Source organism: Bos grunniens, chromosome 17 (assembly GCF_055505025.1).
Source record: "Bos grunniens cultivar Pamir isolate PY7600 chromosome 17, Bosgru_T2T1.0, whole genome shotgun sequence".
Taxonomy (NCBI): Eukaryota; Metazoa; Chordata; class Mammalia; order Artiodactyla; family Bovidae; genus Bos; species Bos grunniens.
In genome coordinates, this window is record NC_141181.1 from 51,039,182 (window position 1) to 51,062,313 (window position 23,132).

The 23,132-nt window shown below is 49.4% G+C and overlaps 1 protein-coding gene across 1 annotated transcript in view; it reads right to left on the reverse strand.

The window, feature by feature from the left end:
* Nucleotides 1-21,175, reverse strand: part of TMEM132B (transmembrane protein 132B) — a 377,590-nt gene extending 356,415 nt beyond the window's left edge. Inside the window, exon 1 of the mRNA XM_086347269.1 lies at nt 20,970-21,175. Coding sequence (XP_086203395.1) covers nt 20,970-21,036 — 67 coding nt within the window. The 5' untranslated portion in view covers nt 21,037-21,175. The remainder of the gene's footprint in view (nt 1-20,969) is intronic.
* Between the last annotated feature and the right edge of the window lie 1,957 nt (nt 21,176-23,132).

Sequence of the window (23,132 nt, forward strand, 5' to 3'; positions counted from 1 at the left end):
AAGTCACTTCAGTCGTGTCCGACTCTGTGCGACCCCATAGACGGCAGCCCACCAGGCTCCCCCGTCCCTGGGATTCTCCAGGGAAGAACACTGGAGTGGGTTGCCATTTCCTTCTCCAATGCATGAAAAATGAAAGTGAAGTCACTCAGTCGTGTCCGACTCTTAGCGACCCCACGGACTGCAGCCTACCAGGCTTCTCCATCCATGGGATTTTCCAGGCAAGAGTACTGGAGTGGGGTGCCATTGCCTTCTCCAATCAATTAAGTTATCTTTTAGAAAAAGCCCCAAGCTCCCCAAAAGCTCTCAGCAAAGCCCTTTTCTAGGAAGGAGGAGGGAGGGACACGGTTGTTGTTGCCAACATCTTGGCGTCAGATCCTTTCAGATCAGTTCTTGAGGTCAGGCCATGGTCAGGTAAGGATGTCACTGTAAACTTCCATCAAACAAATGTTATTCTCTGTCTTGACAAGAAAGGGTAAGGTCCCAAGGCACAACTTTCACCCTCTGAGGTCCAGGCCGGGCTAAGAGGAGGCAGAACTCAGTTGGTGGCTCCCTCAGGGCCAAGTCCCCAGACCCTGTCCCGCTGTCATCGCTGAGGAAGCAGGCACCCAGGACCCAGCCAGCCCTCAGGCCACCCATACGGTGGGAGCCGGGTCCCGCAAATTTCATCCTATGCAGACAGCCACTGCCATTAGGTTGCAGGGATGAGGGGGAAGCTCACCTCTGCCTCAAGGTCTGGACCCAAGCTGTGGGAGGCCTTACGAGGGCTCTGGAGCTCTGCAGGACACAGCCCCCAGCCTGTTCCCTGGGTCCCCCTCCTTCCCCTGCTCACCTACTGGCCTGAGGCTGGGTAAGCCGGAGGAGCCCAGGATTCTGCCTCTTACCTCACTTTCCACCTGACGACTACCACTCCAACCATAGACCAAATTGCCTCACTCAGGATCACTCCTTGACAGTTGGTTGCTTGTGGGCTGGGCCTACTGAGGTCCCAATCAATGGCTGAGCAAGACCACTAACGGTCACTCCTTGACAGTTGGTTGCTTGGGGGAGGGCCCCACTATGGCACTGACCAATGACGGAACAGGACCACTAACAGTCACTCCTTGACAGTTGGTCACTTGTGGGTGGAGCCCAATATAGTACTGACCAATGGCTGAGCAAGACCATTAACTGTCATTCCTTGACAGTTGGTCACTTATGGGTGGGGCCCACTACAGCACTGACCAATGGCTGAGCAAGATCTCTAACTGTCACTCCTTGAGAGTTGGTTGCTTGGGGGAGGGGCCCACTGTGGCACTGACCAATGACCAAGCAGGACCACTAACTCACTCCTTGACAGTTGGTCAGTTGTGGGTGAGGCCAACTACAGTGCTGACCAATGCCTGAGCAGGACCAATAAGGATCCAGCGGTAACCATTGTCTAGTAACAGGGTGGGGAAGTAACTGTCCACAGCAACAGCCTGCATGCTAAGAGCTGCACTCAACTGTGTTTTATTGCACGTGGTGCTTCCTTTTCAGGCAGTTCCAGAATGGTAGGTAGCTTCTAAGATGATCTCTAATATTCATCACCTGATGGCATTTATGGTTTTTGTGTGGTCCCCTCCCCTTGAGTAAATTTCTTCTGATCACTGTCATATCTCAGTGTAGAAGGGAGATCACTTCTGTGACTAGGTCAGAGAAACTGTCACTTAGTCACTGTGGTGAAGCCACTCTCTTCTATATGGAGAGGACCACGTGTCAAAAACCTGAGGCTCTCAGTCTAAGAACCCACAGAAACTGAATCCTGCCAACAACCATGTAAGCACAGAAGCAGACTCTTCCATGGTCAAGCCTTCAGATGAGAGCTCAGCCCTGGCGTACACCATAATGGCAGCCGTGTGAGAGATTTGGAAACAGAAGCTAACCTGCACTGGATTCCTGACCCACAGAAACCATGAAGTGATACATGCAGATTGTTTTAAGCCATCAGTTTGTGGCTTAAACTTGTTACATAGCAACAGGATATATTTAGGCTCTCACCCTCCCAGCTTAGCAACTGCAACTGAAAAGGAAGCTTCCCTCTCCCAGTTCTTGCAACAAACATCCCAGATCTGGATCTCATTGGCCCAGCTTGGGTCATGTGCCCAAGCCCGAGCCAATCCATGAAGCCTAGGAGATGAGATGTTCTGATTGGTCAGGCACGAGTCATTAGCACGCCCATCTAGGAGTAGGAGGAGAAAGTTACCAATAACCAAACCTCACCTCAAAGCTGGAAAGCAATGACTTCCCAAAATAAAATCAGGGTGTTACTCTCAGAGGAAGGCAAAATAGCAGTCAACCACCATCATACAACAAGACTTGGTATGAAGTAATGTGGAAGAAAAGATAAGGAAAAAAAAGCACAAAAACGAGCACCCAGGCACATATCAAGTGTTCAATTAAAAACTCAATGGCTGAAGAAGATTAAACCAGGGCTACTCTTGAGAAACCTATAATACGCAGGTCAGGAAGCAACAGTTACAACTGGACATGGAACAACAGACTGGTTCCAAATAGGAAAAGGAGTACATCAAGGCTGTATACTGTCATCCTGCTTATTTAACTTATATGCAGAGTACATCATGAGAAACGCTGGGGCTGGAAGAAGCACAAGCTGGAATCAAGATTGCCGGGAGAAATATCAATAACCTCAGATATGCAGATGACACCACCCTTATAGCAGAAAGTGAAGAGGAACTAAAAAGCCTCTTGATGAAAATGAAAGAGGAGAGTGAAAAAGTTGGCTTAAAGCTCAACATTCAGAAAATGAAGATCATGGCATCTGGTCCCATCACTTCATGGCAAATAGATGGGGAAACAGTGGAAACAGTGTCAGACTTTATTTTTAGGGGCTCCAAAATCACTGCAGATGGTGACTGCAGCCATGAAATTAAAAGACACCTACTCCTTGGAAGGAAAGTTATGACCAACCTAGATAGCATATTGAAAAGCAGAGACATTACTTTGCCAACAAAGGTCCGTCTAGTCAAGGCTATGGTTTTTCCAGTGGTCATGTATAGATGTGAGAGTTGGACTGTGAAGAAAGCTGAGCACCGAAGAATTGATGATTTTGAACTGTGGTGTTGGAGAAGACTCTCGAGAGTCCCTTGGACTGCAAGGAGATCCAACCAATCCATTCTAAAGGAGATCAGTCCTGGGTGTTCTTTGGAAGGAATGATGCTAAAGCTGAAACTGCAGTACTTTGGCCACCTCATGCGAAGAGTTGACTCATTGGAAAAGACTCTGATGCTGGGAGGGATTGGGGGCAGGAGGAGAAGGGGATGACAGAAGATGAGATGGCTGGATGGCCTCACGGACTCGATGGATGTGAGTTTGAGTGAACTCTGGGAGTTGGTGATGGACAGGGAGGCCTGGTGTGCTACGATTCATGGGGTCACAAAGAGTCGGACACAACTGAGCGACTGAACTGAACATTTATTATAGACCCATGTGAATTCAAGCACTACTTTGAATTCTTACACAAGATCTCCCTTAATCCTGACATCCCTAAGAGTAGGAGCTCCTACTTTCCCCCTTTCACAGATGAACATGCTGTGACACAGAGAGGTTAAGTAATTCACCCAAAGTCACAGAACAAGCAAGTGGCAGAATTGGGATTTAAACCCAAGCAGTCTGACACCTCAATTCATGATCTTAATTTCAGTCATCTGTTTGAAAACAGTTTGTAAGAGCAGCCGAAGGAGGAACAAACTATATAATCAAGCAGTGAGAGATAGAAAGCTGACAGGAGGTGCCAAAGAAGTTCATCCTCTCATTCAAACACTTATTAAAAACTTTCACAAAGAAAGAGAATAAGAGTTAGGAAACCGTACAGGATGGCAAAGCTTGAAAAAGGAATTCCAGCAGCTTCCTCCCTCATATCATTCTCAATGCTGTAATGAAGAGAAGCAGAATTTAGTTGCCCTTAGAAAATAATCTGAGATGACAGGCAAATTGATCAAGTAGGAAGAGGAGGCCACTCTGGAGCCTGTTTAAGTAAAGCTGGTACAAAGCTGGTACAAGCCGGTGAGGCTGACCCCCTCTTCTCCAGCACTTTTTCTCCTGAAATATACAGACCTTTTTAACAGCTCAGCCCATAAATTTAAAAGAAAAACACTTTAACTGGGCTGGGCGTGGGGTGGGGGAGTGGGTGGAAGGAGAAAAAAATATCATAGGGAAATTAAAAATTCATCATAAATTCATGGTGCTTTCTAGAGAACTTGTTGCATTAGAAAGGAACGTGTCTGTGTTAAGTGCTATGGAGGCACAGGCTGGGGAACAGAAGATGGCTCTCTTCTAAGATTGAAGCTCCCAGAATCTAGAGAAATGCCATGAGTAGAGGGACTAGCATTTCTAAGTCCTTCAGGGACCATCCATCGCTGGAACCCTGGGAATGGAGCCTTGGGAAGCACTGTCAGGTCCTTGTCATCAAAAAGCAAGCACCTCTTGGCAAGAGGCCTGGGTTCTAAGAACCAGCCCCTGACCATTCCTGTTTTTCTGTTAACTCCACTTCTTCAGGTGTCAGTTCTTTCAGTAACTATCACTCAGTCACACCCTGCCTGGCTTTCCTCAAATATCTGGAGATTCGGGTTGGGTGCTGATTTCTGCACAGTGTTTCTGCTGGATAGGATGGACATCTGCATATCTTTCTAAACCTCCTTTGGATGTTTGGGGAATCCTCCATTTTCTGTGTGCTTAGTCACTCAGTTGTGTCCAACTCTTTGTGATCCCATGGATTGTAGTCTGCCAGGCTCCTCTATTCATGGAATTCTCCGGGCAAGAATACTGGAGTGGGTTGCTATGCCCTCCTCCAGGAGAACTTCCGAACCCAGATCTCCCGCATTGCAGGCAGATTCTTTACCATCTGAGCTACCAGGGGAGCCCTGAGGCAGAAGAAAATCACTAAACATACCTTGATATTTTCCTGACATGAAATAAAATAGCAGGCAGCGATTGAAAAAAAAATAATAGTTCTATACGTACATGGATACTGGGGAAGAAATTATATATATTCCTACAGGGAAAAATATACAACAAACTGATAAACAGAGCAGTAACCTTTGGGAAGGAAATTACACAAAGGGGACTTGGGGCCTATCTGTCACATTTTTTAAAACCATTTTCACAGCTTTGACAGAGACAGTGTTGTGCAATCGCCAAACTGTTTTCACCCAGAAAAACTGTCTCCCAGGTTCCCATCCTAGGAGGAAGAATAAAATCTCAAACACAAACCTGCACACAGACACACACACGCAAACACACACACGCAGTGCAATTATAAAAGATCCTGATTGTTTATACCTTCTCTCCAAATGCTTTGCTATTCCTGCTGAAGTAGTCATCCCCAGCTACTAATTATCCCCCCAATATCCATTCTTTTCCTTTGCCAGAGTATCAGAACTTTTATTTTCAGCAACTTCAAAGGAAGACTGCATTCCCTAGGTTCCTTCACAACTACATGTGGCCATGTAATCTCATCATAACCAACAGGATATAAGTAGAAGCATCTTGGGGCTGCTTCTAGGACTCTTCTGTAAAAGACAATTGATACAAATCCTTTACCCTTTCTTTATCTGCACCCCCATCCTGGTGCCTGGAATGAAGATGAGATGGCTGTACCTGTAGCTGCCATTTTGGGCCATGAGGGAAAAGACCTCAACCTTGAAATGGTAGAAGGAGAAAGGGTCCATAAGGCTTTCACAGAACAGAGCCAACCTACAGTCCTGGGCTACCAAGCTCCAGAATCTGACTTGGGAAATAAACTCTTACTTTTTAAGCCAACACTTTTTTTTTTTTAACCAAGCCACACAGCCTATGGGCTCTTAGTTACCCTACCAGGGAGCAAACCTGGGACCTGGCAGTGAAAACACCAAGTCCTAACCACTGACTGCCAGGTAATTCTCATGTCACACTATTTTAATTCTCTGTCTCTCACTGATGAGCCCATTTTCAATAAATGCACCCATCACGCCACAGCCCAGCTTTATTTCCTCAGTGAAACACCAAGCAGCATCCCTCCTGGGTCGCCTGAGTCCCATGCAACTTAGCCCCCAGCACCAGCAAAGCAGAGCAGCAACTTCAGGAGGTCCCAAACAAGGCAATCTCACCAGCCCCAGTGGGGACCCAGAAACCCCTAAGAGAAAAGAGCCAGGCTGCTATTTACATGGAAGCAACCTAGATGTCTACTGACAGATGAATGGAAAAGTTGTGGTATATATATATACAATCGAATATTACTCAGCCATAAAAAGGAACAAATTTGAGTCTTCTAGTGAGGTGGATGAATCCAGAGCCTGTTTTATAGAGCAAAGTAAGTTAGAGAAAAACAAATATCATGTACTAACACATATACATGGAATCTAGCAAAATGGTGCTGATGAACCTATTTGCAGAGCAGGGCTGGGGGGGGGCAGAGGGGGCTTCCCCAGTCATTTCTCAGTAAAGAATTCACCTGCAATGCAGGAGATGTGGGTTTGATCCCTGGGTCGGGAAGATCCACTAGAGAAGGAAATGGCAACCCACTCCAGTACCCTTGCCTGGGAAATCCCATGGGCAGAAAAGGCTGACAGGCTACAGTCCATGGGGTCGCAAGAGTCAGACATGACTTAGCGACTCAACAACAACAACAAATAGAGACTCAGATGAGAGAACAGACTTACGGATACAGCAGGGACAGGAGAGGGTGGGACCAACTGAGAGAGTAGCATTAAATATATATACCACCATACGTAAAACAGCCAGTGGGAATTTGCTATATGATTCAAGGGACTCAAACAGGGGCTATGTGACAGCCTAGAGGGGTGGGATGGGGTAGAAAGTCAGAGCGAGGTTCAAGAGGGAGGGGACATATGTATATCTATGGCATATTCATATTGATGTATGGCAGAAAGCAACACAATATTGTAAAGCAATTATCTTTCAATTAAAAATAATTTTTTAATGTATATAATAATAATATCCACACATCTCCCCGGCTTGTTGAGAATATGAGTTGATACATGTAGACATATTAGAACTATGACTGCCATATAGAAAGCACCATCTAAATATAGGTATTTTATACACACAGGAAGCTTTGGGTCAGTTGTTTTTATTAAAATGGCATGCACAGGCTAAGTTACCCTGCTGTTCACTTTTCTCCTTGACAATAAGCCCTGGTCATCCCTCCAGGACAAGGGAGGTCCAATCCATTCTTTTTAATAGCTACATAGTGCTCCAAGCACATAAATACCACTATTTAGTCCAGAATTACTTTATTGATGAACAATCAAGGTTTTTTTTTTCCTCTATTTCACCATTACAGACAATGTTGCTATAAATATCCATGAGCATACAATCTTACCAGGAGTGGTTTTATTTCTAGAAAGCACAGGTTTCCCAGCAGTGAGATTGCTGGGTCAAAGATTAAGTTCTCTTTTCATATATATTAGCAGGTTACATTCCAAATAGTCTGTGTTTTCAACCAAAGCAACTAAGATATGTGTGAGATCACTGGACAGGGGTTTCAGAGGTCACATGCACAAAACAGAAGCCCCAGGAGATTCAGGAGCAGCCAGAAGAGAGCCCACAAAGGGCGGGAGGGGGAAGTGCTGGCTCCTTGAGGGAAGAGCATCAGAGGTATCAATCCAAACAAGAGCGCTCTCCCGACCTGGGGCGGGGCGGGGAGGGCGGGGCGGTGGATGCGGGGCGCGGGTGGGGAGGGAATGTCCCCACCTCACTTGGTAGCCTGTCAGAGTAAATTTTCTTCCTTCTAGTGAAAGCACCCAGATTTTCTTTTGGGAAACAATTCCCTGCCTACCTCTCTGGCAAGTTCCTTCCAATTCTGGCTCCAGAGATAAGCTTCTGACTTAAGGGTGGCTGATCAGATGAAGGATTCCATCCCCACAGCCACAGTTCCTGGTTGAGAGGTCAGCACACAACCCATGTTAGTTCAGTAAAAGTCAGTCCTGAGATTCTTGCTGGGACAATTAAGAAAGAGACATTTGACTTTTGCTGGTTGGAGGAAAGCCGATAGTCAGCTTTGCCATCAAAGAATTAGATGAACACAGGGAAAAAGAGAACCAAGAGACAGAGGGAGAGCATAAGCTCTCATTAGCAGAGTGTTAAGCCCCTGGATCTAGCCATGCCTGAAGCTGTTTCCTCCTTAAGCTTCCCACCTTCAGGGACTAGTATAAAAATTCCCAATTTTGGACTTTGCAACTATGATAATCCAGATTTAATACACTGGCATACTCCTGCATTTGACACATCATCTCCATGAGTGCACCTAAAATCTTAAATTTCAAAACTTAAAATATCACAGACCTCGGTGTCACAGATAAAAAAGAAAAGGCTATGTTAATCTTTAAAACAACCAAATATGAAAAAACACAAGGTCATAAAAGAGATCCATTGATCGGAGTCATTCTGAGTATAAAATAACTAACCAGTAGGTTCCTTTACAGAGAAGGCAATGGCACCCCACTCCAGTACTCTTGCCTGGAAAATCCCATGGATGGAGGAGCCTGGTGGGCTGCAGTCCATGGGGTCGCTAAGAGTTGGACACGACTGAGTGACTTCACTTTCACTTTTCACTTTCATGCATTGGAGAAGGCAATGGCAACCCACTCCAGTGTTCTTGCCTGGAGAATTCCAGGGACGGGGGAGCCTGGTGGGCTGCCATCTATAGGGTCGCACAGAGTCGGACACGACTGAAGCGACTTAGCAGCAGCAGCAGGTTCCTTTAATACTAGCTCCCTCCAGCAGCATCCCTACAAGGGGTCTTCTGAGCCATGAGCCATCAAGCTTTGCCTGCAGAGTAAAAAATATCTCCCACACACATGTGCTACTATTTTTAAAATGTTACATAAATGCTACTGTAATTACCAAAACCTAGTCGTTCAAAAGCATTACTGAATTGATGGCAACTTTCGATCAATATGTTTTTCTTTTTTAACCAAGAGATACCAAACCCACAATTCTTCTTCTTCAAACAAGCTGGATAATCTTTTAGATATTAAAAGGGGATACTTGTTTTGACCATAGGGTGCTATAAACACACATTTACAGAGCATTCCCTGCTTGAACATTTAAGGCAAACTTTGTCTTTAAAAGGGCCAGATAGTAGGCAATTTATTTAGGCTCTGCAAGCCATATGATCTCTGTCACAACTACTCAACCCTGCCCTTGTTGTGAGAAAGCAACCATAGATAGTAAGTAAACAAACAGGCTTGGTGCAATAAAACTTTATTTACACAATAAACAGGTTGAGGGCCAGATTTGGTCTATGGATCCTAGCCTGGTGATGCCTTGTTTAATGGGTACAGAAAATCACAAGCAATGAGATAGGAGCCAAGGCCAGCACAGGGTCAGATGGAATTTACACATCTCTCAACTGTTGTGAAATTGGATGAAGAAAATAAAATTTGATTGACACACAACTTTTCAGCCACACACCTACTAAATAAAGCAAGCACACCTGCAGTGGCACACGAACAATAATAAACTGTGCCGATCACATCAGGGACACAGGAGAGACTTTTTTCTTAGAGTATCAGTGGTTCCAGCAAGAAAAATGAACCCCACACTAAAGCTGAGAGGTTCACAGCTCAAATCTGACCTCCACCTCCAATTTCCAGGGGCAAATAGTACATCTGAATACTGGTTTCCTCAACTGTCCTACCAACATTATTAATAACTGCCCCTAGCTATTGAGCACTTAGCATGTGCTGGGCACTTGCTAAGAAGCATTTACATCTATCATCTCATAGGATCTTCTTAACTTTATCCTTGTTAATGATGTGTCTTTATGTCTCTCTGACAGATGCGGAAACACAGGCTCATCCATCCCAACCTTCTCCCCAGGGCCGCTGGGAAGAACGCATAAAAGACAAAAACCCAACTTACAGATAGATGTTAAGTTCGGTTTGTTAAGTCCACTGTTAGCATACATTGATTTGAGGGACTTCTCTGGTGGCCTAGTGGTTAAGAATCCACCTGCCAATGCAGGGGGCACCGGTTCGATCCCCGGTCCAGGAAGATCACACAGGCCATGGAGCAACTAAGCCCACGTGCCACAACTACAGAAGTCATCGTGCCCTGGAGCCTGTGCTCCACAAGAGACGCCACCAAAAGGAGAAGCCTGCACACCACAACTAGAGAAAGCCCATGCACACAACAAAGATCCAGTGCAGCCACAAATAAATTATATATATTGATTTGGCCCCTATTCTAAGTACAGCGGTAGGTATATAATTGGCTCCCAATAAATGAGTCTATCAATCAGCATATCCCATAGGGCAAGTTTCAAACTACACCCCAAATCTCACCACTTCTCACCTCCTCTCTAGCTACCACTTTGATCCAAGCCACCAACATCTCTGGACTATTACAACAGCCCCTCGGGGCTCTCCCTGCTTCTGGTTCCTGTGACTCAGAGCACCATCTCCTCTGCTCAAACCTGCCAGTAATTCCAGACTCACTCATTCAAGGCAAAAGCCACAGTCCTTACCAGGTTCTGGTCCCTATAATCTCATCTACTACTCAGCCCAGCCTCAGTGGCCTCCTTTCTGTCCTTGAACCTGCCAGGCACCTTCCCACCTCAGGGCCTTTGCACCAGCTGTTCCCTCTGCCTGGAACACTTGGGTGCCTCACCTCCTTAGGTCTTTACTCAAAGTCACCTTCCTAATCCTGCTATTTAAAATTACAAAACATCTCTCCCCAGCGCTCCCTCTCCACTTCCTCACTTCATGTTTCTCCAAAACCATTAACAACCATTTAACAAACAGCATATCGTAGTTATTTAGCTATTTCAGTGTCTATTTCCCTGTGCCTTAATGCTAGCCCCACGAGGATAGGGACCTTTGCCTGCCTTGTACCTGCCATATCACCAGCTCCAAGTATAAGGCCTATCACAGCGCAGGTGCACAGGAAAACATGTGTCAATGAACAAAGGCAGAATGGAGGAAGGAAGAGAACTGGGGTGAGGTTTTGAAGATCAGCACAGGGGACACAGGTCCATTTTACAGATAGGGAAACTGAGACTCAGAGAGGTCAAGGAGCCAGACCAGTGCTCCCAGATCTTCCAATTTCTTGAGAGAAGCCAGAAACCTGGATATTGACATCTTCCACTTTTTAAATGCCAGTAACGAACAAGAGAAGCCTGCAGACCAGATATGGCCCAGAGGCAGCCAGTGGCTCTCCACTGGCCTGGAAAAGTTCCACTGCAATGTCACCCTAAAAACAACTTTTTTTGGGAAAACAACATTTTTCATCTACACCATGCCCCTCCCCTTCCGCTCCCTCCTGCACAGTCTTTGGAACAGACTCAGGGAGAGCAGAGTCCCCTCCCACCTGGCCACCCCTTCCACCCCTTTGCCAAAGCATCCTCACCACTCTGCCCAGGTGCCCCCATCCCCGCTCACCTGGCCCCCTCAGCTCACCCAGGAGAGCTTGCAGAGGCAGATGGCACAGTTACAGAGAGAAACATAGCAAACCAAAGATATAAATCCATCCACAGTGCACAGCACGGAGAGAAACAGGCAAAGGGAGCCACGGGTTCCGAGAGCCTGGAGAACAGGCAGGGCCCCTCCACCACTCCAGAGTTCTAGAAAGAAAGCCAGGACCCTCCGCCAGCCGCACAGAGTGAGCCCCGCAAGCTTAAGGCTGCAGCCACAGCAGTATTTTTATGTGTCCATTTGCTCCAGTGCATTAAGAGCCCTGGTGGGAGGCATTCCAAGCACAGGCAGACATTAGAGATGCGGTATTTTCTGAGTCACCCTTCCTAGGCACTGAATCCTGGGCTCTGAAGCACAGCCATGATGAGTGAGGTCCCCCAACAGATTAATTTAGGTTAACACCGCAAAACAGCCAGGGCTCAGAAGCGCTGGGCAATTCTAGAGTCTCCATCACCTTCAGTAATAAAATACAGCAATCCAATTGGACTCTATTGATTTTTTTTTAATGTAACTATTTTGGGGCCGAAACATAAGGAGAGGGAATTGATCAGTTCAGGAGTCAGGTGTGAGGGAGGGGAGTTCAGTGCAACCCAACTGTGGCCCCAAGGCAGGCTGAGCAAGAGAAGATGACAGAATTCAACTCCAAAGAACCTGGGCTTCTTTCCCATTTTCCCTTGGCAGAGAGTGAGCATCAGGGGTCCCTCCTGCCCTGAGTTGCCGGGAAGATGCCAAACACACACCTGGATGGAGAATAAAAGTGACGAGAGGCCCTGCTTTATTTCTCTCAGTGGGGCTATCACCACCTGACATTAAATTATGTATCTGTCCATTGTTTATTATCGTCTTACTCTGCCTGAATGATGGCTTCTCAGAGTGGGGTTGGGGGTGTCTTTTCTGCTCCCTGCTGTGTCCCCAGTGCTGAGCACCGATTAATGTCTGTTGAATGAATGATTGAGCTCAAGTGGTCAATGACCTTCTTGGTCACTTGATGCGGGCCAGGCACCACACAAAGAACCTTTCAGAGAGTCGAATTCCTCCTGCCTCTGTCACCATTCTCCAGGTTGGCTCATTCCGGTCCGTTATGTCTCAGATAAGAAAAATGCCACCTTCTCCAAGAAGTCTTCCTGGACCACCCATACTCTCCACATTGCATTGCTTTGTACTGAATACAAGGAGCATAAATTACCGTCCGAGACGTTCCTGGTTATGGATTTGCTGGCTTCTTGTCCCTTGCTCAGTCACACCACACCTGCCCTAGAATGTAAGCCCCCGAGGTCACAGGCACCTAAGCCTGAAGGTGGGGAAACTGAGGCAAAACTCCAAGCCATGGAGGTACCTTACGGAGAGGGGAGACAGGAGTCAGGCACTTCGGGGAGGAGACCCCACCCTGCCACTCACAGGCTGTGGGGTCCTCAGTGAGTCTCTGAGTTCCTCTGAGTCTCGGTGCCCCTTCCCCATCCGGGAATACATCTGAACCCTGGAGGGAGGCCCAAGAATCCAGAGAAATCATGGAGTGAGAAACCACTTGGTAGGCAGCCTTTCTCTTCGCAGGTTTGACTGTTGCAGCAAAGAGCCCATCAGTCCCTCCCTTCCTGCCTCTCTTCCCCCTACCCCTGAAGGACACCCCTCCATCAGTCTCCCTGTTAGTGTCTCCCAACCTTGTACCAAGATCAGCAGGAGAGTTCAAGGCCCGCTGTAGTCTGAACATTTGTGTCCCTCCAGACTTCATATGTGGAAACGCAACCCCCAATGTGATGACGGTAGGAAGGGAGCCTTTGGTGAATGAGGTCATGAGGATGGAGTCTCATGATGGGATTAGTGCCTTTACAAGAGACCCCAGGGACTTTCCTAGTGGTCCAGGGGTTAAGAATCCACATTACAATGCAGGGGATAGGGGTTCGATCCCTGGTTGGGGAACTAAGATCCCATATGCCATGGGGCAACCAAGTCTTAGCGCCACAATTGGAAAGCCAGCATGCCACGACTACTGAGTTCATGGACTGTGGAGCCCATGCTCCACAACAGGAGAACCCTGCACACGGCAACAAAGAGCTCATGTACTGCAACTAAGACCCAATGCAGCAAAAAAAAAAAAAAAAAAAATCATATATTTTTAAAAGAGAGAGACCTCAGAGAGCTCCCTCGCCCCTTCTACCAAGTGAAGATACAGTGAGAAGACGGGCATCTATGAACCAGGAAGAGGGTGCTCATCAGACTGTAACTATGCTGGTGTCATAACCTTGGACTTCCCAACCTCCAGAACTGTCAAGAATTATAAATAAATATCTGTTGTTTATAACCCACCCAGGGAGTGGTACTTTGTTATCACAGCCAGGATGGACTAAGACAGGGCTTATTCTACAGATGAGGAAACTGAGTCTTGGAGAGGTCAGGGGGCTAGAAGGGGCTACATTCAGATCTCCCAATTTCTTGAAAGAAGCCAGAAACCTGGATGGAGATACTGACATCTCCCACTTTTTATGTGGGCAACTAAGAAGAGATGCCCACAGGCCAGACATGGCCCAAAGGCAGCCTGAAGCCTTCCACACGGGCTCAATTTACCAAAACACCAAGTCCTGGATGGACCTAGAGATGGTCATACTAAGTGGAGTAATCCGGATAGAGAAACACAGAAATCACATAATATAGCTTACTTGTGGAATCTAAAAAGATGATGGAAATGAATTAATTTACAAAACAGAAATAGACCTATAGACTTAGAAAACAAACTTTATGGTTACCAAAGGGGAAGGGATGAAGGATAAATTAAGAGTATGAAATTAATATATGCATACTACTATATATAAAATAGATAACCAACAAGGACCTACAGGTTCTTGTATAGCACAGGGAACAATATTTTTTTAATAACCTATAAGGGGAAGAATCTGAAAAAGAATATATATGTATAACTAAATCACTGTGCTGTACGCCTAAAACACAGCACTGTAAATCAACTATACCTCAGTAAAATATTTTTAATTTTAATAAAATAAGTACTGTTAAATTATAAGGTGCAAAACTACTTTAAAAAGGAGTTTAGAAGGAGAAGGGAATGACAGAGGATGAGATGTGTGGATAGCATCACCGACTCAATGGACATGAGTTTGGGCAAGCTCTGGGAGATGATGAAGGACAGGGAAACCCGGAGGGCTGCAGTTCACGGGGTCACAAAGAGTTGGACACAACTGAGCAACTGAACAACAACAGTTTTAAAATAAACATTCTAGAAATGCTAGAAAATATCAAGTATTTTCAAAACAGTATTTGGGACTGAAAAAAAGTGCCACACCCTGCCTTGCCAATGTACCCCCCTCGGCTCCTAAGCAAGGGAGCTGTCTTTAAAGGCACCAGAATTCCCCAAAAATGGGTTTCTCAAAAAAGACTGAGCTCTGTTTCCAACTCAAAACACATCCCTGAATCCCCTGGGCCCAAATTAGTCTCAAAATCCAATAAGTTGCCCACAAAACTCAGTGTTTGCAAACACAGAGAAGGTAGTGGCTAAGAGCGCTGACTCTGAGGCAGATACACTGAGCTTTCACATCCTTGGCCCATCCTTTCGTGGCTGTGTGACCTTGACAGGTCAAGGCACCTCTCTGGGCCTCATTTCCTCATCTGTAAAGTGGGCAAGCACAAGTCCTGAGCCCGTGGGGGCCACTGAGGACTCGATGAAGTAAAATCAGCAGAGGGCTTAGGATGCACGGTAAGTGTAGATCGGGGCTAGTTGCAGTGTTTCTGATTCTCAGCTACACTGAACTAGAAGAACCAGGGCAGGAGACAAAATGGAGAGGTGGGGGGTGTCTGTCTGCCAAAGTCTCACCCTTTAATGTAACTGTCTAATCCCTTGAGGGCACAGAACTCAAAGGATTCCTAGTTGCCTGCAGAGCTGATGCCAATCTGTTTGATTTCTATGGCTGGAAACCTTAGCTTGAATTAATAGGTGTATTTGTTGCAGAGATAGAGCAGAAAAAAAGTGAAATAACCACCCACCACCTTGGAATGTGGGTCGAGTTTGTCCATACAGTTCCGTGCAAGGTTGTGGAGGCAAATCCGGCTGTGTGAGGAGGTGGATAAAGCACAAACCAGTGCCTGGGCTGGAATCCTGACCCTGTGTGACCTCAGGCAAGTTACTTGGCATCTCTGGACCTCAATATATCCTCATCTGTAAACTATGAATAATGAGGGTGTTCATTTACCCTGTATTACAGTATTTCACCCTGTTTAGATAAGGAAAAGTCTGAGATGGTCCCTGCAACACAGGGAGCAACTTCAGAAGCATGTGAATCCATCATCACCCCATCATTCCATCACCACCATCATTACTATTACCATCATCACCAATCACCATCACCGTTATCACCAACATCATCACCATCACCATCATCATCACCATCATTATCATCCCATCACCATCATCACCATCACTGTCATCATCACCATCCTCACCAATGTCATCATCTCCATCACCACCATCACCATGCCATCACCATCATCACCATGACCATCACCATTACCATCATTTTCATCCCATCACCATCATCGCCATCACTGTCATCATCACCATCATCACCAATGTCATCATCTCCATCACCACCATCACTATGCCATCACCATCATCACCATGACCATCACCATTACCATCATTTTCATCCCATCACCATCATCGCCATCACTGTCATCATCACCATCATCACCAATGTCATCATCTCCATAACCACCATCACCATGCCATCACCATCATCACCATGACCATCATCATTACCATCATTACCATCCCATCACCATCATCACCGTCATCACCAACATCAGCACCATCACCGTCACCATCACCATCATTATCATCCCATCACCATCATCACCATCACTGTCATCATCACCATCATCACCAATGTCATCGTCTCCATCACCACCATCACCATCCCATCATCACCATGACCATCATCATTACCATCATTATCATCCCATCACCATCATCACCATCACTGTCATCATCACCATCATCACCAACGTCATCATCACCGTCATCACCAATGTCATCATCTCCATCACCACCATCACCATGCCATCACCATCATCACCATCACCATCATCATTACCATCATTATCATCCCATCACCATCATCACCATCACTGTCATCATCACCATCATCACCAACGTCATCATCTCCATCACCACCATCACCATCCCATCACCATCATCACCATCACCATCATCATTACCATCTTTATCATCCCATCACCATCGCCATCACTGTCATCATCACCATCATCACCAACGTCATCATCTCCATCACCACCATCACCGTCCCATCACCATCATCACCATCATCACTACCATCATTATCATCCCATCACCATTATTGCCATCACTGTCATCATCACCAACATCATTCCATCACCATCATCATCATTACCATCACCATCACCATCATCATTACCATTACCATCATCACCAATCACCATCACCATTATCACATCACCACCAACATCATCACCATCACAGTCATCATCACCATCATTATCATCCCATCACCATCATTATCATCACCGTCATCATCCCATCATCCCACCACCATTACCACCATCATCACCAACATCATCACCATCATCCCATCACCATCATCACCATCACTATCATCACCAACATCACCATCACCACCACCATCATCATCCCATCACCATCATCACCACCACCATCATCCCATCACCATCATCACCATCACTATCATCACCAACATCACCATCACCACCACCATCATCATCCCATCACCATCATCACCATCACTGTCATCATCACCATCATCACCAACATCACCATCACCACCACCATCATCATCCCATCACCATTATCACCATCACCGTCATCATGATCCCATCACCATCATCCCATCATCCCACCACCATTACCATCATCATCACCAACATCACCACCACCACCACCACCATCACCATTGTCACTGTGATGATTTGCTACCTGCCTTTTGAGTTGACATTTGCTATTTTGGCCACCCCCAGCAGCTGTCATTTTCATGACCTTGGGCTCCTTAAATGGAGTCACAGTCCTCTGAAGGACCAGAAAGTAGAACTCCTTGACCAGAAAGGCTCCTCTGTGTAAGGTGGAAAAGTCCTGGGCGAGGAGTTTAAAAAAAAGAGAGAGAGAAATTACAGGAGGCATGAGCCCCGATCTGTCACCAATTCACTGTGTGACCCTGAGCAAGTCACTTTCCATGCCTGAGTCTCCTTTGCCATTTGCAGAGAGGGTTGTTGGAGGAGATGCTCCAGAACACTTCTTGCTCTCCAAGTCCAACCATTTACTCTGGAAAGACTTGGTGGGACCACTACCACCCCATGTTGCTGCCTCAGGTGCCAGGGTGCTTCCATCTCCCTATGGTGATGGGAGGTGATTCATCTGCTGAATCCCATAGCTTCAAAGGGAAATGCACTCTCTCCATCCCCATTCAATTTTAGAGCCAGGAGAAAAAAAAGGAGGTGCACAGCCACACACAATGAGGGGTGGGGGAGAGTGCGCGTACATCCAGGCACAAGGCCCCTGCAAGAGCTCTACCGGCCCAGAGACCACCCTCTCAGATTTCACGTCAACAAACGAGGGGTTTCTTGTGCTCCTTTGGACCATGGCAACCACTTCCCTCATTGTTGGCTTCAAGCATCACAGCTCATGCAGAAGCCTCATGCCTCCCAAGTTCCCTGCATCCGGTGGCAGGCGGGGGTAAGGAAGGCAGAATGAAATGATTTACTCTGGGAACCTCCACGGTACAGCCATTAAATCACTGGAGGGGGTGGGGGGGCGCGACAGCACTGGCATACCACTCGCCGTCATCCCCAAGGCCACCTCTCCAAAGAGCAACACCACACACAGGCAACCCCCCCCAAAAAAATCACTATTGTAAAGAGAAAGAAATATACCACATGCCACGCCAAGGTGCCAGGCACGGCTAAGAGCATCTCTGCCTTGAAGCCAAAGTCTCCCCCACCCACCCTCCCATCAGACTAGCAGGCTCTGCCACTCACAAGGACCCTCTGTCGGGGGTTCCCCACCCACCCTGATTTTATTAGACCCCGAGCACAATGGGTCAATGGAGCAAGGCACGTCCATTTTCCCCAGCAGGCACTGGAACAGCGCCGCTAATTTGCAAAGCCATAGCGTGCACAAAAGTGGCTTGAATAATGGGGGCCCCCTAGTCGCTAAGCCGGGGGACTTGTGCTGACTCTTACCAAGTACAGTTCCATATGTTTAAGCGCTTGCAAGGCTCAAAGAAGTACACCCACCACACTCTTTACCATGGCAGCGACCCACGCAGGAGGGGGGAGGGGGGCATAAAGCAGACAGCCCGTTTGTGATGGGGGAAGAGAGTGTGTCCTTCCTCGCCTCTGAACTCTTCCAGCCCCTCTCCTGGAGCCTCAGTCAAATGGGTTGGGAAACCACGCCAGAAATTAACCAGAAAATCCAACCAGCCCTGAAGGATGCTCTAGCTAATTCCTCCGAACCTTTCAACCAACGATAGGCAGCTAAGTATCTTTCAGGAATTTCAGCCTTGTTTCTTTTTTTTTTTTTTCCTTCCAGCTCTCCTAACTGGTGCTAAATATAGAGTTATCAACTGTTGTCTCTTTATGTCCCTGGTGGGGATCAGAGAAAGGCTTATATGTGCTTGCAAGGACCTGGTGGCAGCAGTGGGGTTTCTGCCGTAGCAGCACCTGTCAGAATGAGCTGCCCAGCTGAGACCTGGGGGCAGACTCGGAACCCGGGCCAGCACCAGGTTTCAGGGATGGTATACCTTCCCAGCCAGGACGGGGCCCCCCAGAGACAGGCACCAGCTCTTCTGTTGCTAGTGGAGGGGGAAGCCAGGGTTCACCATGTTCCCTTCCAAAGCATTAGGCAGGCAGCCTCTCTGGGAGATTTCTCATCTTCACTTAGCAGCACATCCAGGCAAACTCTGACCACCCCCACCCCTCCACCCCGTTCAGAAACAAAATCGAGACAAAAACTGCAATTTTCAAGTCCAAGGGGACTGTGCACTTTGGAGAACAGGCTCCAGGGCTTCGGCTAAGAGGAAACAGCCTCAGCCCCAGCAAACAGCCTCTCTTTGGTACCACAGAGGACCACGGAGAGCTGAACACAGATCAGAGCTGCTTATTAGCCAAGCAGATTGAAGATTCATCCACAGTTAAGCCCAACACCGCTCTCTAAATCGAGCCAAAGCTGAACTCCGATGGATATCTCTGACAGAAGGCTTTCTCCGAGTGGAAGGTTTTATTTAATATTTTCGGTCACTTAAAGGCATCTCAAAGCAAGACAATATTTACTTTTTCCATGCAAATACATCACACATTAAGTTGGCAAACAACGTTGGCTCCTGACTGCAACCCTCCAAGACAGTTGAAGCTGAAAAGTTACACTTGTATTTTTCTGCTGCGTTCTGGATGGCTGTGTGGTTTGTTTATCAACAAGATGAGAAGAAATTGTCTCAAGCAAAAGCTACCTGCTCCCAAATCACGGATCCTGATGTTAAAAGGTTTGGAGAACCGAGCTCTCCAAATGTATATGAATGCTGTTGGTGACTGTTCCCCGTTCCTCAAGCCTTTACGATATTCTTCGCTGCCTGGGGTGGGAGGAGGGGAGGAACTGGCATTTTAGGATAAGCGTCCTCGGGAACCAACGTGTAACCACACCAAGGTGGTAGAAAGCTTTTCAAACTCCAGCGGTGACCCAAAATACCTGACTATACTGCCTTTCCCCACACGCTAGGTTTTGGCAACAGCTGCGCCGAAGCCAGCGGGGAGCCCGGCTCCATGGTACCCAAGCAATGGCTCTAGGCATCACCACGTTCCAGGCGCCTCTGCGCGCCCGGAACTGCCTGTCCGCCTTGGGGTCAGGGCGCTGGGGCAGCCCGCGTTTCCAGGGGGCTAACAGCGGGCTGCGCCGTAGCCAAGGGAAGATCACCTGGGGAAGGGGCACCTTCGGCGGGGATGTAAAAGCAGGAGGGTACCGCGGGGCTTGGGGAGGGACTGCGCACCAGCCAGACAGCTCCGACCGAGGCGACCTCAAGGTGGGGCCCCGCAGGTGTCCTGGGGGAGCCGGCGGTGCGTCCGCGGGCATCAGGAAATGGAGAGAAGGGGCCCACCGACTCTGCCACAGCAAAATCGTCACGGGAACCGGGTCCTGGAGGGGATATTGCCCCAAGGCAAGGCAAAGAGGCGATTCGATTCCTGGAGGCGCGCCCCCACCCGCCTTGTGAGGCTGAGCGCACCCGGTCAGTTGCCTCTTGCGCGCTGAAAGGATACGCAGGAAAGCTGGGGGTTTGGGGAGGAAGGCGGGCAAGCTCTCGCGCTGGGCAAAGGGGTACGTGCTGGGGACCCCTGGGTTCCCAGAGTCTCCTTAGATCTGTCCAAGTTCGGGAGACGCAAGCTGCCGGGGACTTGAGAAAGAGGTGGCTGCCCCGTGCGGGAGCCAACTTTGTGCGCTGCGGCCGGGGTCGGGGATGGGGACTGGGAACGCGTTACCTGGGCACCGGAGGGCCATCAACGCCAGCAGAAGCCCGAGCGGCGGCGCCCGGACCGGGGGCGGCATGGTCCTCGGCGCGCGGTGGGCCCGGCCCGCGGCTCCCGGGAGCGGCCCCCGCGGCTACGCTGGGGCGCCGGGCATGGCTAGCTCCCAGGGCGCCGCTCTTCCCCAGACGCAGGCGGCCGACGCTGGCGGCGCTTCCCTGGCTGCGCCTCAGTGCGCTCTCCCGGGTTCGTCTGTGCGCGGCCGGGGAGCAGGGGGCCGCGGGGGCTCAGCGCCCGGCGCCCTGGCCCGCCGCCCCGCACTTGGCCCGAGTTGCGCAGCCCCCGCCGCCGCCGCGACTCCCGCGCCCCGGCGCCCGTCCCATTCCGGTCGCGCCGCCGCCGCTGCCACCACCGCCGCCTCTGCCCGCGCCAGCTGCCGGCCGCCCCTCGAGCCAGCGAGAGAGTGAGCGAGCGCGCGAGAGCCAGGGAGGAGGGAGGCGAGGCGGGAGGAGGGAGGGGCCGGGGAGGCCGGGGGAGGGGCCCGCCGCCGGGAGACCGGGCACCAGGCGGCTGCCCGGCGATAGGCGGCGGGACGTGCCACTCCCCGGCGTCTCCGGGGGAGGGCGCCTGGCCGCAGAAGGCCTGGGAAGCCCCGCGGGGGTGGTCAAGGCGTTGGCGGGGACAGGGACCGCCGGAGGGATGACCTACTGGGCGAAGTGCGGACAGATCCGGGCGCATTCGGGGCGTAGTGGCGAGAGTTCCCAAGGTCGCGGGACCAGAGAGATGGGGAGGGTCCTAGGAACGGGGCAGCGAGTCTGGAGGGAGGTGTCTGCGGGGGACGGGGACTGCGGGACTGCGCAGACCAGAGGTCCTGGGATAGGTCTGGCACAGCTTGTTGGGGGGGGGGGGTGCCTGTGGGGGAGGGGAAGGCAGGGGAGGCCTCCGGGAGTCGGGGGCTACCTGAGGAGTTTCTTCAGCGCACTAGTATCGGGGCGTGGACGCGCTGGCTGGGTGCGGTCAGGGGTCCTGAGAGAGATCGAAGGCGTCTTAGGGATGGCTACCCACGCTTAGTGAGAAGTGCGGACCCTTGGGGGACCCTTCTTTACCCGAGCTAGAGGACTCGCCTGCCCGTTTCTCGCAGGCCCTAAGAGCGCGCGGAGGGAGGGGGCGCGGGCCAGAGAGGTCCCCGGAAAGAGTTCCCCGCGCAGGGTCAGACAGCGACCGCGCGGGGGTGTAGCGGAGGCAGGGATGAGGATCGAGTGGTCGGATTCTTCCAGCCTCGGGGCAGGGCCTCCGCTGGGGTCACAGTACCCATTTTCCGGAAGTCCTAGATTTCCGCCCCCTCCTTGGGAGCTGCAACAAGGCTAGGCTGGGACGTGAGGGTTGCGGGGTGGAGGGGGGGCGAAACGAAATGGATGAATCATGCTGGGTGCATGTGGGGGTACCGCCCGCGGTCCTCAGATGCCCTGAAAGTTGCTTCAGAGCCGGAAGTGTAAAGGGTGGGGCCGGGAGGGGGCGAGGGGGAAATCCACCTGCGTTGGAGTCTTTGCCCCAGCCCCCATCGTACCAGCCCCTGGCTCCAGTATCTCGGTCTTCCCTGAAAAAGTGGGTCAAACTCCTCGGAAACGGTCAATAAGGCGGCGGTGGGGTGATGCAAAGACAAATTTGGGGAAGACTTAAGAGGCCTTGAGACCAAGCAGAGAATTCTGGCTCTGCCACTCTAGCTGTGCGGCCCTGGAGGGAGTCATTCAACCTCCGCAGCCTCCATCTCTCCCATCTGAGAAATGGAAGCCACTGCCGCGTCCTCCTGGTGTCCCAGACAACGTATATAAAGCCCCCGACCTATGAAGTAAGAGCTCATTTAAAGGGATCCGCTATGCACATTATCATTCCCATCATGATGGTCATTATCATTACGTATCTGATTTGCCTCTGTGGGCCCAGAGCTCACAGCAGCAGAACAATCCTCCGCCCCTCCCAGCTGGCGAGGAGGGATGTCGGGGGACAGGGCACCTGCTTCATTAGTACAGACAAGCTCATTAGCAGCGGCAGCACTCAGCTCTTCTTGGATAAAAGAAGGAAAGAGCCAGGGGCAGGTGGCCAGTCTCAGGCCCAGGTTGACTGCGAGACATAAAGGGATCTTCCGATGCAGCTAATAGACTCCTTTTGCAGGGAACT